General features: G+C 40.4%; 1 protein-coding gene across 1 annotated transcript in view; it reads right to left on the bottom strand.

Moving 5' to 3' along the window:
• LOC139750298 (uncharacterized) overlaps positions 1 to 24344 on the bottom strand; it is a 128072-nt gene that overhangs the window by 60144 nt on the left and 43584 nt on the right. Inside the window, exon 5 of the mRNA XM_071664920.1 lies at positions 8022 to 8236. Within this exon, the coding sequence (XP_071521021.1) occupies positions 8022 to 8236 (215 nt within the window). The remainder of the gene's footprint in view (positions 1 to 8021; positions 8237 to 24344) is intronic.

Here is a 24344-nt window from a genome sequence, read left to right as displayed (position 1 = left end):
ACAGAGCATTAGATTGGGGAAGAGCAGTGTGGTTTCAGAAGTGGTAGAGGATGTGTGGATCAGATGCTTGCTTTGAAAAATGTATGTGAGAAATACTTAGAAAAGCAAGTGGATTTGTATGTAGCATTTATGGATCTGGAGAAGGAATATGATAGAGTTGATAGAGATGCTCTGTGGAAGGTATTAAGAATATATGGTGTGGGAGGCAAGCTGTTAGAAGCAGTGAAAAGTTTTTATCTAGGATGTAAGGCATGCATACATGTAAGAAGAGAGAAAAGTGATTGGTTCCCAGTGAATGTTAGTTTGTGGCAGGGGTGTGTGATGTCTCAATGGTTGTTTAATTTGTTTATGGATGGGGTTGTTAGGGAGGTGAATGCAAGAGTTTTGGAAAGAGGGGCAAGTATGCAGTCTGCTGTGGATGAGAGAGCTTGGGAAGTGTCAATTGTTGTTCGCTGATGATACAGTGCTGGTGGCTGATTCGGGTGAGAAACTGCAGAAGCTGGTGACTGAGTTTGGTAAAGTGTGAAAGAAGAAAGCTGAGAGTAAATGTGAATAAGAGCAAGGTTATTAGGTACAGTAGGGTTGAGGCACAAGTCATTTGGGAGGTAAGTCTGAATGGAAAAAAACTGGAGGAAGTGAAGTGTTTTAGATATCTGGGAGTGGATTTGGCAGCGGATGGAAACATGGAAGCGGAAGTGAATCATAGGGTGAGGGAGGGGGCAAAAGTTCTGGGAGCGTTGAAGAATGTGTGGAAGTCGAGAATGTTATCTTGGACAGCAAAAAGTGGGTATATTTGAAGGAATAGTGGTTCCAACAATGTTATATGGTTGCAAGGCATGGGATATAGATAGAGTTGTGCAGAGGAGGGTGGATGTACTGGAAATGAGATGTTTGAGGACAACATGTGGTGTGAGGTGGTTTGATCAAGTAAGTAATTAAAGGGTAAGAGAGATGTGAGGTAATAAAAAGTGTGGTTGACAGAGCAGAAGAGGGTGTATTGATATGGTTTGGTCACATGGAGAGAATGAGTGAGGAAAGATTGACAAATAGGATATATGTGCCAGAGGTGGAGGGAGAAGTGGGAGACCAAATTGGAGGTGGAAAGATGGAGTGAAAAAGATTTTGAATGATCAGAGCCTGAACATGCAGGAGGGTGAAAGGTGTGCAAGGAACAGAGTGAACTGGAACGATGTGGTATATTGGGGTCGACGTGCTGTCAATGGATTGAACCAGGGCATGTGAAGCGTCTGGGGTAAACCATGGAAAGTTTTGTGGGGCCTGGATGTGGATAGGGAGCTGTGGTTTTGGTGCATTATACATGACAGCTAGAGACTGAGTGTGAATGAATGTGGCCTTTGTTGTCTTTTCCTAGCGCTACCTCGTGCACATGCGGGGGGAGGGGTTTTCATTTCATGTGTGGTGGGGTGGCGACGGGAATGAATAAGGGCAGACAGTATGAATTATGTACATGTGTATATACATATATGTCTGAGTGTATATATATATATGTATACGTTGAGATGTACAGGAATGTATATGTGCGTGTATGGACGTGTATGTAAATACATTTGGGCCATTATTTCGTCTGCTTCCTTGTGCTACCTCGCTAACACAGGAGACAGCGACAAAGTATAATAAAATATAAAATCTGTAATACTCATTCCCTATGACAGTCCCATCAAGGGGATGGCCACAGCAAAGGAGTCTATCTCCGAATGTTAATGGGATGACTATTAAGAGTAAAATGAAAGAGGTCACGAAGAAACTGAAAAGTTATAGTTTGGAAGTACAGGGGACTATCTATGTATATCTCTAATACCCATTCCCTATGGGAGCTCCCATCAAGGGGATGGCCACAGCAAAGGAGTCTCCACTCATCCCAAGAATTAACATGCCACCCTTGCATACAACATTCCATGCATTCTTCCACCAGTTCTCTCCCTCCACTACTCTTCCACTCTATCTTCCCATGTCATAGGTGGTCTTCCTCTCACACCATGCAACCCCCATAATAATGCTAACAGACACTCTCCACCTTGCATCCTTTCCACATGCCCAAATTACCTTAAAGTATTATGTTCCACCCACTCTAAAACTCCACAATTCATTCTTTTTGCATTCCCTACCATTTTCACAGCCTGGATTCTTAAGCATTGTGATTTATTTCATGTCCATGTTTTGGCTGCATAGGTCAGGGTCAGGAGGACTATGCTGTCCCTCAATCAATTCTTCACTTCCATACTTAGTGATATATGTGGAGGTATATGAACCATGAATATAATGCAATGATTGCGCGCTTTCACAGAACACAGTGCTGTCCAACAGCAAGGATTCCAACCACTACCATTTGTGAGGGAGCTGGGTACTCTAACTGCTTGGCTATGAAGCCCATAGCTACACAGCAATATCCTAAACATCTGGGAACCTACTGAGATAGTACGTATCCTAAAACCCTCCAAACCACCCAACTTTCTCTCCTAACACTCCACTACCATCATGCATATAAAGCTCACACTACATACTGCATATGATTTCAACCAAATGCAACCATCTTCAGGTACAGTTTTAGAAGCAACGGAAATTAACACAGCTTACATTATTCCTGGCAAACCATCACATAAAAATACTTGACAACGCTCTCTACAACAATGAAAAAATGGCCAGCCAACTTCATAGGTAGCTATCAAGCCATAGTCACTCACAAAGGGTTCTCCTCTTAAATCCTTAAGCTTTCCCAAAAAAGAAATCTCTAACCTTCTTCAATCTCTTTTTAGATGACCTTCCATCACTTCCAGCAGACCACACTGTGAATGATGTTTCATAGGCAAATGACCTTAAAATCACATCATAGCACTCTGACAACAAACAACATGCAACACTACATCAAATAAAACACTGGCTCACCTAAAACAATGTTGCATCACAACTTTATATTACATGGAATCTTTTTTCTGAACTGCAGTAGGACTATCTCTTAATTAAAAAAAACTCAGTGGTGTAATCATGTAAGGCATCATAAATCCCATGTACAGGCCCTAAAGAAAACCCTAAAGGCTATCAATCAAACTACGGTCAAAGTACTTTCAGTTTCAGCCATGTGGAGCCCCTCCCTCAAGTATTTGAAAGACACCACAATACATGACCATAGGATCTAATCATGGAGAAAATTTAAGATAAATGTCTTCCATATGTACACTACTATATCAACAGCAAACTAGTCAAGACATGGTACAGTAGGAATACCGTATATCCCACAAATAATCCAGAGATACAAAGTGGTCTAATCTTATGCAACATAACAAATTCTCATCATGCAATACCTTATTCTAATGCTGATGGTTACTCACTTCACTGGCAATGTGGTAGAATGCAGAAATTGGGCTCTTAATCATTGATTGATGCAGTTCTAATTTTCACTTCCCTCACGACTTTTGCATCTTCTACAAAGACATCTAGGTTGGAAGCCATATCTTCAAGTAAATCATTTATATAAATCAAGAAAAGCTATGGTCCCAGAACAGAACCCTGTGGTGCTTGTTACCTTAACCCATGAGGAGAAGGCTTCACTGGCATATGTCCTCTGCTCCCTACCACTGACATAATCTTCTATCCATTGAGGGAATTTCCCCTTATTCCTGTCTGATGACCCGACTTCTTAATATGCATCCCATGCAGTATAGTGTCAAATACTTTCAAACAATCCAGATAAAAACCCTCCAACCAGTCTTCCCTTTTGTCTAAGACAGCGCATTCTCATACAACTTTAAGAAGTTTGTTATACATGACCTCATTTCCCTAAAATTGTACTCTCTCACTTAAGTAATTTTTCCTCCATAAAAAAATCATCCTTTGATTTCTAGTTATCTTTTCCAGACTGACCTGTAGTTTAAAACCTCCAGTTTCCTCCCTTATAGATTGGTATGAAATTTACCCTTTTCCATTCCCTTAGCACTTTGTCTCTCTCCAGTGATATCTTGAACAGTATTCCAATTGGTTTACAGAGCATATCTGCAGCAAGTATGGTGGAATCTTATCAGGCCCACTAGCCTTGTGTGAATCAATACCTTCAAGAATTCTGTCAATGTCTTTTCTAGATAAGTTAATGATTTCTAAAACCTCCCCCCATTCCATCTCACTGCTGTTGGGGTTATAATGTATTCCAGTGTGAAAACACCTTTCATCACCTTATTCAGCTTCTCACATACCCTTACATCATCCTCTATTAGCCTGGTTAGCTAATCTTTAACTGACAAATGACAACGGTTGAATTTATAAACATTTGAGATTTTCTTAAGTTTTGTCCACCATATTCCGTTCATAGTTTCTTACTTTCTCTTTTCTAATCATGCTATACCCATTCATGACTTTCTTATACCATGTAAATGCTGGTTTGACATTTTCATTAAACTATTCTTTCCTCTTTGTTAATATTCCCTATATATCTAAGGCCTGTGGTATCCATGTTTCAACTCCATCACTGTAAATTGTACAGAAACTCTCACCAAAAAGCCCATTTTCCTGACTACTGAACTACATTTCTTAATCCATAGATTACAGATGATGCTCACAAAGCATGGGGTGCACCGAGTGCATCAGCTTTTTATGTAGTAACTAGCTATACAGATGACTCCTGACTTATGATGGTGTGATACTGATATGCTTTCAGTAGAAACTGTACTTCGAATTTTGAATTTTGATCTTTTCCTGGGCTAGCGATATGCAATATTAGTCTGTAAGCATACCAAGTGAATTGATATGGCTCAGTAATATTCATGAATTCTACACAGCCTTAAAAGTAAATAAACAGTCAAATAATATAATACCCACAACCTGGGAGCATTGAAGAATGTGTGGAAGGCGAGAACATTATCCCGGAAAGCAAAAATGGGTATGTTTGCAGGAACAGTGGTTACAACAATGTTATAGGGTTGCGAGGCATGGGCTATTGATAGGGTTGTGTGGAGGAGAGTGGATGTGTTGGAAATGAGATGTTTGAGGACAATAGGTGGTGTGAGGTGGTTTGATCGAGCATGTAATGAAAGGGTAAGAGAGATGTGTGGTAATAAAAAGAGTGTGGTTAAGAGAGCACAAGAGGGTGTATTGAAATGGTTTGGTCACAGGGAGAGAATGAGTGAGGAAAGATTGACAAAGAGAATATATGTGTCAGAGGTGGAGGGAACAAGGACAAGTGGGAGACCAAACTGGAGGTGGAAGGATGGAGTGAAAAAGATTTTGAGCGATCAAGGTCTAAACATGCAGGAGGGTGAAAGGTGTGCAAGGAATACAGTGAATTGGAATGATGTGGTACACCAGGGTCGATGTGATGTCAATGGATTGAACCAGAGCATGAGAAGTGTCTGGGGTAAACCATGGAAAGTTTTGTGGGGCCTAGATGTGGAAAGGGGGCTGTGGTTTTGGTGCATTACACATGATGGCTAGAGACTGAGTGTGAACAAATGTGGCCTTTGTTGTCTTTTCCTAGCGCTACCTTGCATGCGTGCAGGGGATGGGTGGTGCCATTTCATGTGTGGCGGGATGGCAACGGGAATGGCTGGGGGCAGCAAGTATGAATATGTACATGTGTATATATGTATTTGTCTGTGTATGTATATGTATGTATACATTGATCTGTATAGGTATGTATATGTGCGTGTGTGGGCGTGTATGTATATACATGTATATGTGGGTGGGTTGGGCCATTCTTTCGTCTGTTTCCTTGCGCTACCTTGCTGACGCGAGAGATAGCAAAAAAGTATAATAATAATTGGAGGTGGAAAGATGAAGTGAAAAAGATATTGAGAGATCAGGGCCTAAACATACAGGAGGGTGAAAGGCGTGCAAGGAATAGAGTGAATTGGAACAATGTGGTGTACCGGGGTCGACGTGCTGTCAATGGATTGAACCAGGGCATGTGAAGCATCTGGGGTAAACCATGGAAAGTTCTGTGGGGCCTGGATGTGGAAAGGGAGCTGTGGTTTCGGTGCATTATTACATGACAGCTAGAGACTGAGTGTGAACGAATGGGGCCTTTGTTGTCTTTTCCTAGCGCTACCTCGCACACATGAGGGGGGAGGGGGTTGTTATTCCATGTGTGGCGAGGTGACGATGGGAATAAATAAAGGCAGACAGTATGAATTATGTACATGTGTATATATGTATATGTCTGTGTGTGTGTGTATATACATGTATACATTGAGATGTATAGGTATGTATATTTGCGTGTGTGGACGTGTATGTATATTCATGTGTATGTGGGTGGGTAGGGCCATTCTTTCGTCTGTTTCCTTATGCTACCTCGCTGACGCGGGAGACAGAAAAAAAAAATAATAATAATAACCTAACTGAATCAGACAAGGATAACTTTTCATAGAATAGTGAGGAAAGATGTCAAACACCCACCCGGCTGGATGTGACCCCCTTGAAGTCTGATTTTTCTTTATGTTAGATAAAATGGCATAGGTAGCTGAAGCCCTAATCAAGGCCATCCCATTAATGTTATATACAGATGCTCCCCAACATACGTCCGAGTTCTGTTCTGACCGACTGGTTATATCTCGAAATAGACATATGTCAGCATGGTATGTAGAATTCATATACCTGTATAGCATTCTTTTTATCCTACTTAATTTCTATCATGATTATTTCATTTTTCATCAACCAGCTTTATTATATGATTCTAAAGTTTCTTTTTACCATTCATTCAAGGTTTTTTAGTTCACAGATTGATTCATCCACACTTTTAATGAACTTTTTAACAGCTCCTGTCAGCAACTGCTGCTTCACCTGTGACTCAAACATTGTGCGAGCTATATCTTCTTTTACATCTATTGAAGAATGTGTGGAAGTCGAGAACATTATCTCGGAAAGCAAAAATGGGTAAGTTTGAAGGAATAGTGGTTCCAACAATGTTGTATGGTTGCGAGGCGTGGGCTATGGATAGAGTTGTGCGCAGGAGGATGGATGCGCTGGAAATGAGATGTTTGAGGACAATGTGTGGTGTGAGGTGGTTTGATCGAGTAAGTAACGTAAGGGTAAGAGAGATGTGTGGAAATAAAAAGAGCGTGGTTGAGAGAGCAGAAGAGGGTGTTTTGAAATGGTTCGGGCACATGGAGAGAATGAGTGAGGAAAGATTGACCAAGAGAATATATGTGTCGGAGGTGGAGGGAACGAGGAGAAGAGGGAGACCAAATTGGAGGTGGAAAGATGGAGTGAAAAAGATTTTGTGTGATCGGGGCCTGAACATGCAGGAGGGTGAAAGGAGGGCAAGGAATAGAGTGAATTGGAGCGATGTGGTATACCGGGGTTGACGTGCTGTCAGTGGATTGAATCAAGGCATGTGAAGCGTCTGGGGTAAACCATGGAAAGCTGTGTAGGTATGTATATTTGCGTGTGTGGACGTATGTATATACATGTGTATGGGGGTGGGTTGGGCCATTTCTTTCGTCTGTTTCCTTGCGCTACCTCGCAAACGCGGGAGACAGCGACAAAGTATAATAAATAAATAAATATAAATATATATATATATATATATATATATATATCTCCTAGCATGAGCTAGATACCCATTTTATTGACCAACCCCTTGGGGTGGATGAACAACTGGGTTGACTGTGGACAGATTGCTGGAACCAGGATTGCAACGTATGTGCTCGATTCTTAGCAGCACGTGAATGCATCATGGTCAGGGATGCTAACCACTACATCACAGGAGTCCATTATAAATCAGGAAATAGGTCAGTACTGAAAGGCAACTGACAGGTTGGAGGGAGGACCAAGGCTGAGCTGTGGCCATTAATGCTGAATTGTTGGTTAACTAAGATGAAAGTCATTCACCTCACTAAAAGTATTAAGGTTAAGAGGTTTATAGCCCCTAGAGACCCAAGGCCTCTTAAGGCTTGCTGAACAAACTGAACCTGGAGAGAAAAAGTAGTTTTCAAAGAGAAATACCATAAACACTTCTGGGAATTTTCCTAAATGGATGAATAAGGGAATGTAATGCACTGTTAACAGGATATCCTCACCTTCAGCAAGTCTAGTGGCAAAGTAAGCTTATCCAAATCTTTGCCACCTGTCACCATCAAAAATGGCTCTATGAGCATCTGCATGACATCAGATGCTGCCAATACATTCCTAGCACGAAGCAACCCTTTCACTAAAGCAACAAATTCTCTTTCTTCCTTTCCCGAAAGTCCGGTTTTTTGTTGTTCAAGCAGAGTAGAAACCAGAAGAGATGTTCCTGTAAAGTATAGTTTATCTAAAACAAAGCAACATATAACACCTGAAAACTCTTAGTTTTAAAAGTATTAAGAGTGAGGACAGTAAAAGAAAAAGAATTCAAAATGCATCAATATGTCTTTATCTTATTTTCTACAAAACATAATTTTCATCTACAGTTACTCATAAAATGTCATCAAATATGTTCCAACTGTCTATTCACTTATCTATAACTCATCTAAAGTACAGTACCATATTGGTCACATTTTGCTTTCCTCCACTTACAAACAATTTCAAACACCTCTTATTCACACTCGATGAATCTCGTCTTATTTTCTTATCTAACCCTAAAACCCCATACACATATCGTTAATAATGCTCCCCACAATCAAAGAGGACTGCTAATACAAAATATTCCCCAAACATTTTGGCTAACGACAATCTTTACATAGTGTGTCAAATATGCAACAACTGTAAAATGCCTAAATATCTAATATGAAATCTTGAACATCAACAGTACAAAACTACCCACTTAAATATCTCCTTCTGTTTCCTATGAGCAAGTTCATCTTCACAAAAACTGATAAATCTGTCTGCCTGAAGTCAGTACAGTGATACCATAGCTAGGGTTAATGCTACACTGCAAGTCACACAGCATATCAGCCATAGTCAAGCATTCTTAAATTTCATGCTCACAATTAGAAATCAAGCAATGGTCTGTGGAAGGTGTTGCGGTAAAAAAGCAGCTAGAAGTGAAGAGTTTTCCACAAGAAAGTAAGGCATATGGGTGAATAAGAAGAGAGGAGGGTAAGTGGTTCAAGAAGAGGGTTGGTATAAAGGCAGGGGTGTGAGATGTCACCATGGCTATTTAAATTGTTTATGAATGGGGATGGTGAGAGAGGTCTTGGAGAAAGAAGCAGGTATGCAGTCTACTAGGGTGTAGTGCTTTTTTTTGGGGGGGTGGGATTATTGTCTGCTGATGACATTGCACTAGTGACAGATCTGACTCAGTGAGAAAATGCAGAAGCTGGTGTCTGAGTTTGGGAGAGCATGTGAAAGGAAAGAGACAAAAGAGACAAGTGTAAATGTGAGTGAAAGCAGGGTTATTGGACTTAACAATAAAGAAAGATGGTATTTACAGCATGAATTTGAATGGAGAACACTCAGTGGAAGTAAAATTGTCCTGGAACCTGGAAATGGACATGGCAGAAAATATAACCATGGGAGCTAAAATGAGTTATAGGGTGAGTGAGAGGGCAAAGGTTCTGCTGATGACAAAGCACTAGAGACAGATCTGAGTGAGAAACTGCAGAAGCTGGTGTCTGAGTTTGGGAGAGCATGTGAAAGGAAAGAGACGAAAGAGACAAGTGTAAATGTGAGTGAAAGCAGGGTTATTGGACTTAACAATAAAGAAAGATGGTATTTACAGCATGAATTTGAATGGAGAACACTCAGTGGAAGTAAAATTGTCCTGGAACCTGGAAATGGACATGGCAGAAAATATAACCATGGGAGCTAAAATGAGTTATAGGGTGAGTGAGAGGGCAAAGGTTCTGCTGATGACAAAGCACTAGAGACAGATCTGAGTCAGAAACTGCAGAAGCTGGTGTCTGAGTTTGGGAGAGCATGTGAAAGGAAAGACTCAAGTGTAAATGTGAGTGAAAGCAGGGTTATTGGACTTAACAATGAAGAAAGACGGTATTTACAGCATGAATGTGAATGGAGAACACTTAGTGGAAGTGAATTGTCCTGGAACCTGGAAATGGACATGGCAGAAAATATGACCATGGGAGCTAAAATGAGTTATAGGGTGAGTGAGAGGGCAAAGGTTCTGCAAGCATTGAGATATGTGTATAGAGAGGTCACTATCCAGGAGGGCAAAGATCTGCATATTTGAAGGCTTATTAGTTATCACAGTGTTGAATGGATGAAAGGCATAGGCAATAGACCATAATGTATGGATGAGGGTGAATATGTTAAAAATGAAATATCTGAGAACAATATGTGGTGTAAGGAAGGTTGATCAAGTGAGAAATGATTAGGTAAGAGAGAGGTCCAGTAATAAGAAGAGTATGGCTGAGACAGCTGAAGAGGGCATGCTGAAACACTTTGAACATATGGTGATAATGAGTGAGGAGAGGTTGAGAAAGAGGATATATGTGTCAGAAGTAAAGGGGACAAGAAGGGAAAACCACTCTGGATATGGATGGACAGAGTGGAAAAGGCTCAAAAACCTTGGGGCCTGAACATGCATGAGGGTGTACGGCATGTAAGGGATAAAGTAAATTGAAGCAACGCAGCACATAGGGGATGACGTGCTGTCAATGGACTGAACCAAAGCACATAAAGTGGCGAGGAGAAATCACAAAAAGACTGCAGTTCCTGGTTGTGGACAGGTGGGCTGAGGTTTCAGTGCATGTCACATGACAAGATGAAATTGGATATGAGCAAATGAGAGCAGTTATAATTATCACTATTTATGTATTAAGGGGAGAAGAGTTATACACTTGTGTTGCCCTGTGTTAGTCCTACCTTGCTTCTGCAGGAAATGGCAAACAAGTGTGAAAAAACATAAATTAGCAATGGACTCCTTTGGAGTGAAAAGCTCCTAGAAAAGATTGCACTCCTTTTTATTCACTGATAATTATTTGAATTAACCAAAGGTGACTTTTCACATTTATTGAAATCAATCTGGAATTACCTATGGGGTTGAAGTGCTGTATGAGGGTTAAACCAGTAGATATGCAGCTTTGGAATAAAAACATGGGGCTTGGCCATGGATGAAAGGCCCTGGTTTCAGTACATTAAACATAACAGCTGAAGAAGGATGTATGCAAATGAGGCCTTGTTCATTTATTCCTGACACTAACTTGCTAAATGCTGGACAAATAATCTAATATTGAAAAAAGAAACATTGTGAGGGACAGAATACAATGTAACCAGGAAGATAATGTGAGAAAAAGAATTAATCAATCAGAAATAGTTCAGAGAAACTAAAACCAGAAATTTGCTGATAAAAAGCAAACTGAACTAACTTTTCCATTCAACCGGTGTCTCTCATGGATGATTAAGGATAAGCTAATTTGCTGATAAACCACTTCACTCATCCGTTTAATTTTCTAAGACTGTGCTTCAGTTCTTACTTACTATTACATTTCGATATCTTGCTATGTAATAATCAAAGCACTTCATCGTAAAATATGTCACTTACCAAACTAATTCAATTCACACAGAAGTTAGAACAATAATCATGTACACTATTGGTTAGAAAGAAAATCTCTGGCAAAATGGGAAAAAGTGAAAACATACATTGGATGTTCCACATTCACCAAAAGACACACCATGAAAAGGAAAACCAAAGAGAGGTGTACAATCTCTAAAGAACTATTTGGCACCCTTACAATGTGACACAATATGACATACAACATAAGAATTTTTGAAAATACGGAGTAGTGACTCGTATACCATTTCATAGTGGCTCTACGTAAAGATTGTGCTTTATGAACCAGATTATGCTTCATGATGAAAATTAACCACTGCAGCAGCATTCTCAGTAACATCACAATAGTATCTGCTCTCGCTACTGACAGACTTGCGGTCACAGAGTACTGGATATATCATAAAGGTTGGCCAGTCATGCAACAGGATGTTTAATTGCTTTATAGGAGAGGTGAACATGTTTTACCAGAAGTTATCTTACTTTCAGTTCTATCAGTAGTTAGCATAAAAGCCCTCTGCAGCTAGGACACAGGTTAACCTATCTGGGATGGATGCACGCACTGTCTGGAATAATGCCTGTCCAGCTGGACCTCTCATATCTTCCCATGCCATCTTGACATGAGCAATTACCTGTGCTCTGCTGTGGTTATGGATTTCATGGAGGTGACATCTGTAAAGTTCTTCCCACACATTTGTGATTGGGTTGAGGTCCGATGATTTCAGAGGGTGTGGCACAAGCTTGATGTGTGGATGGTTCTGAAACCACCTCTTTAGTACAATGCTCATGTGTATGGGCGATGTGTCTTGAACAAGAAAGAATGGCACATTGTCAGGGATGAGTAAGCACTACAAAGATGGAAGAAGGACTTCCTACACCATCTCAATGTAACTATTCCCAAATGAACTGGCCTAGAACAACATCTACCAGCTCCCCAACACCACCTGTGTGAATCCATCCAGATAACCCTACAGTAATTCTGCCACTTCTCCAGGTTCCAGCCAAATATCTGTTATCATAACTAGGAAAAAATAGTGAGCATTAAGAGACACGGCTAAGCATTACCATCTTAGTATTAACAGTTGAGTGATCCATGTGCTGCGGGAAACTCCACACGCGTTACCTTACTCTGAATTGTCTACATATCAAGTATAGGAATGTGATGGAAGATATAGGGGTAACATTCCGGCATTAACAATATCTTTATCATATTTTCAAATGATGACCCCAACACCTACAGTATACCAATGTGTCAGGAATGTCAAAAGGTTATGTCACATGCATGCACACAGAGAGTCTTACTGTTCGTTCCTTGGGTGCTACATTCTGGCAGTCAATTTCTCATTAGTAGAAAATATCTCATCACAATTCTAAAAACACATTACTCAAGACTGAAAATAAACATATTTCATGAATCACGAAGAAAACTTGCAATATTTCAAAACCATCATGGATGTATAGGAAAATAGAAGGAATAATTTGCCTAAAGAAGAAACCTACAAAAAATTCAAATCAATGGGAATCAATGAAAATCACCAGGAATCAATCAAAAAAGAGAGCGTAAGAAGGTCATAAGAGAGAGGAAACGCAACAAAGAAAAAATATCCTTGAAAGTTAAGGATGATCCTAAGGAATTCTTCAAATATATAAGACAAAGGAAGACAGTAAAAGAAGGAAGTGGACCATTACAAAACAAACTTGACACACTAACTACTGACAACAATGAAATGGCTATCATACTATTCTTTTAACTCTGTATTCACAACTGAAGAAACATCTTGAATACTGTAACCAATGAAAATGTTTCAAGGATTTGAAGTAGAAGAGTTGAAGGTTAGAGAAGTAAAGAGCTCTGAAGTACTCAAATACCTGGATCAATTAAATCATAACAAATCTAATGGCCCAGATAACTTAGATCCAAGATTTATAAAGGTCAGGAGGCAGGTGATATACCCCATAAATAAAAAATTCAACAAATCTCTATCAGATGGTCAGGTGCCAACTGACCGGAAATTAGCAAATGTTATATCTATATATAAAAATGAAGACAAAAAAGAGTGCCTTGAACCATCGCCCAACTAGCCTTACTTCAGTGTTAGGTAAAATGATGGAATAAATAATATGAGATAAAACTGTCATGTGCTTAGAACACAAAATTATATCGGAAAACCAACATAGTTTCTGCTATAGAAGATTCTGCCACATGAATATGCTAAAATTTTTTAGTATCACCTATCAGAATTGGGACGAAAGATTACCTTTGATGTAGTATATTTAGATTTCCAAACGGCTTTAGATAAAGTACCTCACAAGAGACTTTTACATAAATTCAAAGCTCAAAGAATTGGTGAAGAACTATGTATATGGATCAGAGACTGGCTTATCGGAAGAAAGCAGCATGTAGTATTAAATGGCGAAGCCTCAGACTGACTAGACATAACGAGCGGTGTACCACAGGGGTTGATCCTAAGGCCAATTCTTTTCATAATATACATTAATGACTTAGAACTTAGTCTCATATCTAAGATCTCCAAATCTGCTGATGATACTAAACTAGGAGATAGAGCTGTAAACAGGCTGGACTGTGAAATGATTCAAAGTGGTCAGACAGATGGCAAAAGAAGTTTAATGTACACAAGTGTAAAGTATGCACTTTGGAGACAAGAATAGACATTATGACTACAAACTATCTGGAAACTCTCTAACTAAAGTAAATGAAGAAAAAGACCTTGGAGCTGTTAGGTTTCATAACCAGGAACACAGATTACAAGACACCAAAAACAATTCTCACACTTTTTAATTCTTTATAAGATCACATGAATATTCAGTCCAGTTTTAGTACCAAAACTATAAAGAAGACGTAGAAAAATTAGAGCAAGTATAAAGACGCCTGAAAAAATTTATCCCATCCTTTAGAAATCTGGCATACGAAGAGAGGCTAAAATGAATGGATCTCTTCTCCCTTAAAAAACGGAGACTTTGCAGCAACTTAACCCAAGTGTTCAAAATTCTGAACAAGTTCAATAAAGTAAACTATGAACATCTTTTCAAAATACAAGAAAATAAAGTAACTAGGACAAATGGAATAAAACTCAAAGATTAAAGATGTAGTACAGATGTGGGAAAAAACTTCTTTTCCTATAGGTGTGCTGGGCACTGGAATAAGTTACCATCAGAAATGGTGAATGCTAAAACTACAAATACCTTCAAAAGTGAATGTTGGGGTGAAGAGGGTGGTGAGAGTAAGTGAGCTTGGGAAGGAGACTTGTGTGAGGAAGTACCAGGAGAGACTGAGTACAGAATGGAAAAAGGTGAGAACAATGGAAGTAAGGGGAGTGGGGGAGGAATGGGATGTATTTAGGGAATCAGTGATGGATTGCGCAAAAGATGCTTGTGGCATGAGAAGAGTGGGAGGTGGGTTGATTAGAAAGGGTAGTGAGTGGTGGGATGAAGAAGTAAGATTATTAGTGAAAGAGAAGAGAGAGGCATTTGGACGATTTTTGCAGGGAAAAAATGCAATTGAGTGGGAGATGTATAAAAGAAAGAGACAGGAGGTCAAGAGAAAGGTGCAAGAGGTGAAAAAGAGGGCAAATGAGAGTTAGGGTGAGAGAGTATCATTAAATCTTAGGGAGAATAAAAAGATGTTCTGGAAGGAGGTAAATAAAGTGCGTAAGACAAGTGAGCAAATGGGAACTTCAGTGAAGGACGCAAATGGGGAGGTGATAACAAGTAGTGGTGATGTGAGAAGGAGATGGAGTGAGTATTTTGAAGGTTTGTTGAATGTGTTTGATGATAGAGTGGCAGATATAGGGTGTTTTGGTCGAGGTGGTGTGCAAAGTGAGAGGGTTAGGGAAAATGATTTGGTAAACAGAGAAGAGGTAGTAAAAGCTTTGCGGATGATGAAAGCTGGCAAGGCAGCAGGTTTGGATGGCATTGCAGTGGAATTTATTAAAAAAAGGGGTGACTGTATTATTGATTGATTGGTAAGGTTATTTAATGTATGTATGACTCATGGTGAGGTGCCTGAGGATTGTCGGAATGCGTGCATAGTGCCATTGTACAAAGGCAAAGGGGATAAGAGTGAGTGCTCATATTACAGAGGTATAAGTTTGTTGAGTATTTCTGGTAAATCATATGGGAGGGTATTGAATGAGAGGGGAAGGCATGTATAGAGCATCAGATTGGGGAAGAGCAGTGTGGTTTCAGAAGTGGTAGAGGATGTGTGGATCAGGTGTTTGCTTTGAAGAATGTATGTGAGAAATCCTTAGAAAAGCAAATGGATTTGTATGCAGCATTTATGGATCTGGAGAAGGCATATGATAGAGTTGATAGAGATGCTCTGTGGAAGGTATTAAGAATATATGGTGTGGGAGGCAAGTTGTTAGAAGCAGTGAAAAGTTTTTATTGAGGATGTAAGGCATGTGTACGTGTAGGAAGAGAGGAAAGTTATTGGTTCTCAGTGAATGTAGGTTTGCGGCAGGGGTGTGTGATGTCTCCATGGTTGTTTAATTTGTTTATGGATGGGGTTGTTAGGGAGGTGAATGCAAGAGTTTTGGAAAGAGGGGCAAGTATGAAGTCTGTTGGGGATGAGAGCTTGGGAAGTGAGTCAGTTGTTGTTCGCTGATGATACAGCGCTGGTGGCTGATTCATGTGAGAAACTGCAGAAGCTGGTGACTGAGCTTGGTAAAGTGTGTGAAAGAAGAAAGTTAAGAGTAAATGTGAATAAGAGCAAGGTAATTAGGTACAGTAGGGTTGAGGGTCAAGTCAATTGGGAGGTAAGTTTGCATGGAGAAAAACTGGAGGAAGTAAAGTGTTTTAGATATCTGGGAGTGGATCTGGCAGCGGATGGAACCATGGAAGCGGAAGTGGATCATAGGGTGGGGGAGGGGGTGAAAATCCTGGGAGCCTTGAAGAATGTGTGGAAGTGGAGAACATTATCTCGGAGAGCAAAAATGGGTATGTTTGAAGGAATAGTGGTTCCAACAATGTTGTATGGTTGCGAGGCGTGGGCTATGGACAGAGTTGTGTGTAGGAGGATGGATGTGCTGGAAATGAGATGTTTGAGGACAATGTGTGGTGTGAGGTGGTTTGATCGAGTGAGTAACGTAAGGGTAAGAGAGATGTGTGGAAATAAAAAGAGCGTGGTTGAGAGAGCAGAAGAGGGTGTTTTGAAGTGGTTTGGGCACATGGAGAGAATGAGTGAGGAAAGATTGACCAAGAGGATATATGTGTCGGAGGTGGAGGGAACGAGAAGTGGGAGACCAAATTGGAGGTGGAAAGATGGAGTGAAAAAGATTTTGTGTGATCGGGGCCTGAACATGCAGGAGGGTGAAAGGAGGGCAAGGAATAGAGTGAATTGGATCGATGTGGTATAACGGGGTTGACGTGCTGTCAGTGGATTGAATCAGGGATTGTGAAGCGTCTGGGGTAAACCATGAAAAGCTGTGTAGGTATGTATATTTGCGTGTGTGGACGTATGTATATACATGTGTATGGGGGTGGGTTGGGCCATTTCTTTCATCTGTTTCCTTGCGCTACCTCGCAAACGCGGGAGACAGCGGCAAAAAAAAAAAAAAAACTTCAAAAGCCATTTAGACAAATATTCTATAAATTCAGGTATACTCCAAGAAAATGCAGGAAATAAATGTATAAACAACAGTAGAAACAGGGACACTAGAAGGCTAATGTGCAGCAGCAGGGAGTCGGTGATAACTAAAAAGACTATTGAGTTGAATTGATTTTTCTTTTTTATGGAGGGAGGTCAAGTTATATCTTATTTCATCTTTTTTAAACAACCCAGTCATGGGCCAATCAGGCCTCATGTTGTCTGTCTTTCTGTTAACTACTCATGTAAATAATAGATGTTGCCCTAAAATGCAGCAGGCTTGTCAGTGTATTCTATTGCATTTTCCACGTGCCACTCTATGTCCAGCTGGGAAACCTCCGGTTTCTTTGCTGGCATACAGCCATGGAGACCATGGGGTTTGTGTCGGTTTCTAATTGTCTGTGTCATGCAGGACCATCCAATTTATTGACAAATGGATGGGGCTGTGGTAAAGGGGAACTGTACAAGATATTTGCCATGGCTCTATCCTGAACAGGTGTTGTGTACCCAGGCATGTCTATTTCTGCTTATGCAAGGTTTCTCAGTTTCAACATTCCACCACATCCATCAGGCTACAGTGTGTTTTGACAAGCCAGCCCACCAAGCAATTTCACCATTGCTGAGGCCCACAAAGTGTAGTGCAGTGATCGCTGCACATGTCTTCTAGATTTTCATCTCATCTAACATAGTTGTGATTTGAAATAAAAATTACGATTCCTACAGTTCACTCCGAAACTCAACTCAATGCAGGTTGAACCAGTTCCATTTCTAACATATCTGATATGCTGTATTCAGATAACAAACCTCCTGTGGTAAAAGTCTGTTTACCCTATCACTGTTTGTCTTACATGATGTTCACTACTAATCACCCCAAGGTAGGCCTGCTGATCTTATCATGCTTGTCATACTAGAGAAATATCATAACTCGTTTTGTGAATCATTCCTTGCTTCACAATCATTCCATTACTGTGACTGACATTATACCACTATAACAATACACAAATATTCTGTGTTCTTTGTGCATGTGGTCTTATAATATTGGACATCTACATACTTTCCATCATCTACTCTTTGTAATGATAAGGGTTTATGTCACTGTATCTCAAAATGTACTATGAAATCCCTAAATAGCACCTCAATTCATTGGTTGCTATGCACACATTAATACAGTTTGCGGGTTTCATTCCTATATTACAGAGGGTAATGTTATGCAGTTTAATTTCTTTCATACTAACACTCTATGTATTCCTGTCTATCAACTGTTAAAAACACATGGCTATGGAAAACATCATATTACCTTCACACACACATAGAAACAGGGATACCAATCATGCCAGTGATCACTGTGGGGTGTATCAGAGCCAATGGTGCCAAATAATTTTTTAGGTGTACAATGGTTAAGGTCTCTGTTATATGGATATGCAAATACCACAAAGATTTACTATTTCTCTGGCCAATGACATAAACACTTCCTAACACTGGTCTGATAGCCATGACATCTTGACAGTGTAGGATACTTGATGCTTATTTATGCTTCCACATAGCCTAGACAAATCAGGTGATGCCTTCGAAAATCAGTACGTTTAATGTTCGGAACAATGCCTTCCATCAAGTAGAAGGAGTCTTTTTCCACCTATAATTTACTCTAAAAATATCAAATAGTTTCCTTAAAGATGTAGATTACATCATTAGCCAGCGAGGAGAAGAAACCTGCATTTGCACACTGAGTCATTTGCCAATGAGGATGTGAGATTTGCACCACAGGCCACCCAAACAAAAGGATGATCCTAAGACAGAAAAAACTCTCAGCAAGCCATGATAAGCAATGCCTAAATGAATCTTTCTAGCTTCCATCATCTCAAAAATAGCTTCCCCATTTAAAGACATCCTACATTATAAATAAGCAACAATATCTACAAAACACATATGGTATGACACACTTAAACCAGCACATTCATTTACTGGTTTAAAGTGGATCACTTAACTGAAATGGGTTCAATATGAGTTCATGAGTTCTTGTCCATCATGTACAGAGTTTTGCATTGTTCAGCACTAAATGTTCAGAGGTGGACATCAATTCAAAAGCTGTGGACACTATAATACATTTTTCTACAAGTGTGTCATCTTTTAGAAACAGGTCAAAACCTAACTCACAGAATTACCTGAGGGCAAAATAGCTTGGCAAACTTGAGGAATGGCTGTTAGTGCTTGGACTATAACTGGTACTAATCCACTCAGAGTGACTGGCAGCTTCACAGCATGTTCCACAACAGATTTCCCTGACTGCAGACACAACCAGATATGTTTCCCTGATGGCTGAAGTAGAAATGAAGTCTTTCATCCTCCTTTTCATAAATGTTGATACTGACTACACACAGCTGCCTTGGTTTACTCTAGTAAATCATTAAAACAATTCAAAAATGCTATAGTAATTCAAAGGAACAAAGAGTCTTTTAATCATTAGTACACAAGTAATTTTTATTTCAACAGCACGATCTGCACAGTAACTGCATAATGATTTTCCTTCAGTATTTCATAATTCATTAATAATATACAAACAGAGAGTAATGGTCAATATTTACCACAACTGAGTCCTGCCCAGCTAACTGATTAAACACTGTAGTCAACTGATTACTGAAGTCAGCTGTCTTGAGAGTCTCATCTAGCCCACCCGCTAGGTGGTTCTCAATAACTTCCAAAAGTTGTTTACAAGGAATGTCTGCTGCCATACTCACAACTGTCTGCATGTGAAAATATTAAAAATCAATGAGAGAGAGAGAGAGAGAGAGAGAGAGAGAGAGAGAGAGAGAGAGAGAGAGAGAGAGAGAGAGAGAGAGAGAGAGAGACTAACTTGAATTTGACAAAATAGCATGGCTAGAAAGATATATATATATATATATATATATATATATATATATATATATATATATATATATATATATATATATATATTTATTTAGCTTTGTCGCTGTCTCCCGCGTTAGCGAGGTAGCGCAAGGAAACAGACGAAAGAATGGCCCAACCCACCAACATACACATGTATATACATACACGTCCACACACGCAAATATACATACCTATACATCTCAATGTGCATATATATATACACACACAGACATATACATATATACCCATGTACATAATTCATAGTCTGCCTTTATTTATTCCCATCACCACCCCGCCACACATGGAATAACAACCCCCTCCCCCCTCATGTGTGCGAGGCAGCGCTAGGAAAAGACAACAAAGGCCCCATTCGTTCACACTCAGTCTCTAGCTGTCATGTAATAAAGCACAGAAACCACAGCTCCCTTTCCACATCCAGGCCCCACACAACTTTCCATGGTTTACCCCAGACGCTTCACATGCCCTGGTTCAATCCACTGACAGCACGTTGACCCCGGTATACGACATCATTCCAATTCACTCTATTCCTTGCACGCCTTTCACCCTCCTGCATGTTTAGGCCTGATCACTCAAAATATTTTTCACTCCATCTTTCCACCTCCAATATGGTCTCCCACTTCTCCTCGTTCCCTCCACCTCTGACACATATATCCTCTTGGTCAATCTTTCCTCCCTCATTCTCTCCATGTGACCAAACCATTTCAAAACATCCTCTTCTGCTCTCTCAACCACACTCTTTTTATTTCCACACACCTCTCTTACCCTTACATTACTTACTTGATCAAAAAACCTCACACCACATATTGTCCTCAAACATCTCATTTCCAGCACATCGACCCTCCTGCACACAACTCTATCCATAGCCCATGCCTCGCAACCATACAACATTGTTGGAACCACTATTCCTTCAAACACACCCATTTTTGCTTTCCGAGATAATGTTCTCGACTTCCAAGCATTCTTCAACGCTCCCAGAATTTTCACCCCCTCCCCCACCCTATGATTCACTTCCGCTTCCATTGTTCCATCCGCTGCCAGATCCACTACCAGATATCTAAACCACTTTACTTCCTCCAGTTTTTCTCTTTTCAAACTTACCTCCCAATTGACTTGACCCTCAACCCTACTGTACCTAATAACCTTGCTCTTATTCACATTTACTCTTAACTTTCTTCTTTCACACACTTTACCAAACTCAGTCACCAGCTTCTGCAGTTTCTTACATGAATCAGCCACCAGTGCTGCATCATCAGCGAACAACAATTGACTCACTTCCCAAGCTCTCTCATCCACAACAGACTTCATACTTGCCCCTCTTTCCAAAACTCTTGCATTCACCTCCCTAACAACCCCATCCATAAACAAATTAAACAACCATGGAGACATCACACACCCCTGCCGCAAACCTACATTCACCGAGAACCAAACACTTTCCTCTCTTCCTACACGTACACATGCCTTATATCCTCGATAAAAACTTTTCACTGCTTCTAACTACTTGCCTCCCACACCATATATTCTTAATACCTTCCACAGAGCATCTCCATCAACTCTATCATATGCCTTCTCCAGATCCATAAATGCTACATACAAATCCATTTGCTTTTCTAAGTATTTCTCACATACATTCTTCAAAGCAAACACCTGATCCACACATCCTCTATCACTTCTGAAACCACACTGCTCTTCCCCAACCTGATGCTCCCCAATCTGATGCTCTGTACATGCCTTCACCCTCTCAATCAATACCCTCCCATATAATTTACCAGGAATACTCAACAAACTTATACCTCTGTAATTTGAGCACTCACTCTTATCCCCTTTGCCTTTGTACAATGGCACTATGCAAGCATTCCGCCAATCCTCAGGCACCTCACCATGAATCATACATATATTAAATAACCTTACCAACCAGTCAACAATACAGCTAACCCCCTTTTTTAATAAATTCCACTGCAATACCATCCAAACCTGCTGCCTTGCCGGCTTTCATCTTCCGCAAAGCTTTTATTACCTCTTCTCTGTTTACCAAATCATTTTCCCTAACCCTCTCACTTTGCACACCACCTCGACCAAAACACCCTATATCTGCCACTCTATCATCAAACACATTCAACAAACCTTCAAAATACTCACTCCATCTCCTTCTCACATCACCACTACTTGTTATCACCTCCCCATTAGCCCCCTTCACTGAAGTTCCCATTTGCTCCTTTGTCTTGCGCACTTTATTTACCTCTTTCCAAAGCATCTTTTTAGTCTCCATTGATACTCTCTCACCCCAACTCTCATTAGCCCTCTTTTTCACCTCTTGCACCTTTCTCTTGACCTCCTGCCTCTTTCTTTTATACATCTCCCACTCATTTGCATTTTTTCCCTGCAAAAATCGTCCAAATAACTCTCTGTTCTCTTTCACTAATAATCTTACTTCTTCATCCCACCACTCACTACCCTTTCTAATCAACCCACCTCCCACACTTCTCATGCCACAAGCATCTTTTGCGCAAGCCATCACTTCTTCCCTAAATACATCCCATTCCTCCCCCACTCCCCTTATCTCCTTTGTTCTCACCTTTTTCCATTCTGTACTCAGTCACTCCTGGTACTTCCTCACAAAAGTCTCCTTCCCAAGCTCACTTACTCTCACCACTCTCTTCACCCCAACATTCTCTCTTCTTTTCTGAAAACCCCTACAAATCTTCACCTTTGCCTCCACAAGATAATGATCAGACATCCCTCCAGTTGCACCTCTCAGCACATTAACATCCAAAAGTCTCTCTTTCGCGCGCCTATCAATTAACACATAATCCAATAACGCTCTCTGGCCATCTCTCTTACTTACATACATATACTTATGTATATCTCGCTTTTTAAACCAGGTATTCCCAATCACCAGTCCTTTTTCAGCACATAAATCTACAAGCTCTTCACCATTTCCATTTACAACACTGAACACCCCATGTATACCAATTATTCCCTCAACTGCCACAGTACTCACCTTTGCATTCAAATCACCCATCACTATAACCCGGTCTTCTGTGTCAAAACCACTAACACACTCATTCAGCTGCTCCCAAAACACTTGCATCTCATGATCTTTCTTCTCATGCCCAGGTGCATAAGCACCAATAATCACCCATCTCTCTCCATCCACTTTCAGTTTTACCCATATCAATCTAGAGTTTACTTTCTTACACTCTATCACATACTCCCACAACTGTTTCCTTCCCTTGCTCTTGTCCTCTCACTAACCCCTGACTTTACTCCCAAGACATTCCCAAACCACTCTTCCCCTTTACCCTTGAGCTTCGTTTCACTCAGAGCCAAAACATCCAGGTTCCTTTCCTCAAACATACTACCTATCTATCCTTTTTTCTCATCTTGGTTACATCCACACACATTTAGACACCCCAATCTGAGCCTTTGAGGAGGATGAGCACTCCCTGCGTGACTCCTTCTTCTGTTTCCCCTTTTAGAAAGTTAAAATACAAGGAGGGGAGGGTTTCTTTCCCCCTGCTCCCGTCCCCTTTAGTCGCCTTCTACGACACATGAGGAATGCATGGGAAGTATTCTTTCTCCCCTATCCCCAGGGAGATGTACATAAGAGAGATATACATAAGTATACGTATGTAAGTAGGAGAGATGGCCAGAGAGCATTATCAGATCATGTGTTAATTGATAGGCGCGCAAAAGAGAGACTTTTGGTTGTTAATGTAAAAAGAGGTGCAACTGGAGGGATGTCTGATCATTATCTTGTGGAGGCGAAGGTGAGGATTTGTAGAGGTTTTCAGAAAATATGAGAGAATGTTGGGGTGAAGAGAGTGGTGAGAGTAAGTGAGCTTGGGTAGGAGACTTATGTGAGGAAGTACTAGGAGAGACTGAGTACAGAATGGAAAAAGGTGAGAGCAAAGGACATAAGGGGAGTGGGGGAGGAATGGGATGTATTTAGGGAAGCAGTGATGGCTTGCGCAAAAGATGCTTGTGGTATGAGAAGTGTGGGAGGTGGGAAGATTAGAAAGGGTAGTGAGTGGTGGGATGAAGAAGTAAGATTATTAATGAAAGAGAAGAGAGAGGCATATGACGAGTTTTGCGGGGAAATAGTGCAAATGAGTAGGAGCTGTATAAAAGAAAGAGGCAGGAGGTCAAGAGAAAGGTGCAAGAGGTGAAAAAGAGGGCAAATGAGAGTTGAGGTGAAAGAGTATCATTGAATTTTAGGGAGAATAAAAAGATGCTTTGGAAGGAGATAAATAAAATGCATAAGACAAGAGAACAAATGGGAACATCGGTGAAGGGGGATAATGGGGAGGTGATAACAAGTAGTGGTGATGTTAGAAAGAGATGGAGTGAGTATTTTGAAGGTTTGTTGAATGTGTTTGATGATAGAGTGGCAGATATAGGGTG

Source organism: Panulirus ornatus, chromosome 9 (assembly GCF_036320965.1).
Source record: "Panulirus ornatus isolate Po-2019 chromosome 9, ASM3632096v1, whole genome shotgun sequence".
NCBI lineage: Eukaryota > Metazoa > Arthropoda > Malacostraca > Decapoda > Palinuridae > Panulirus > Panulirus ornatus.
Note: the sequence above shows the minus strand (reverse complement) of the source record. Positions and strands in the feature narration are given on the sequence as shown.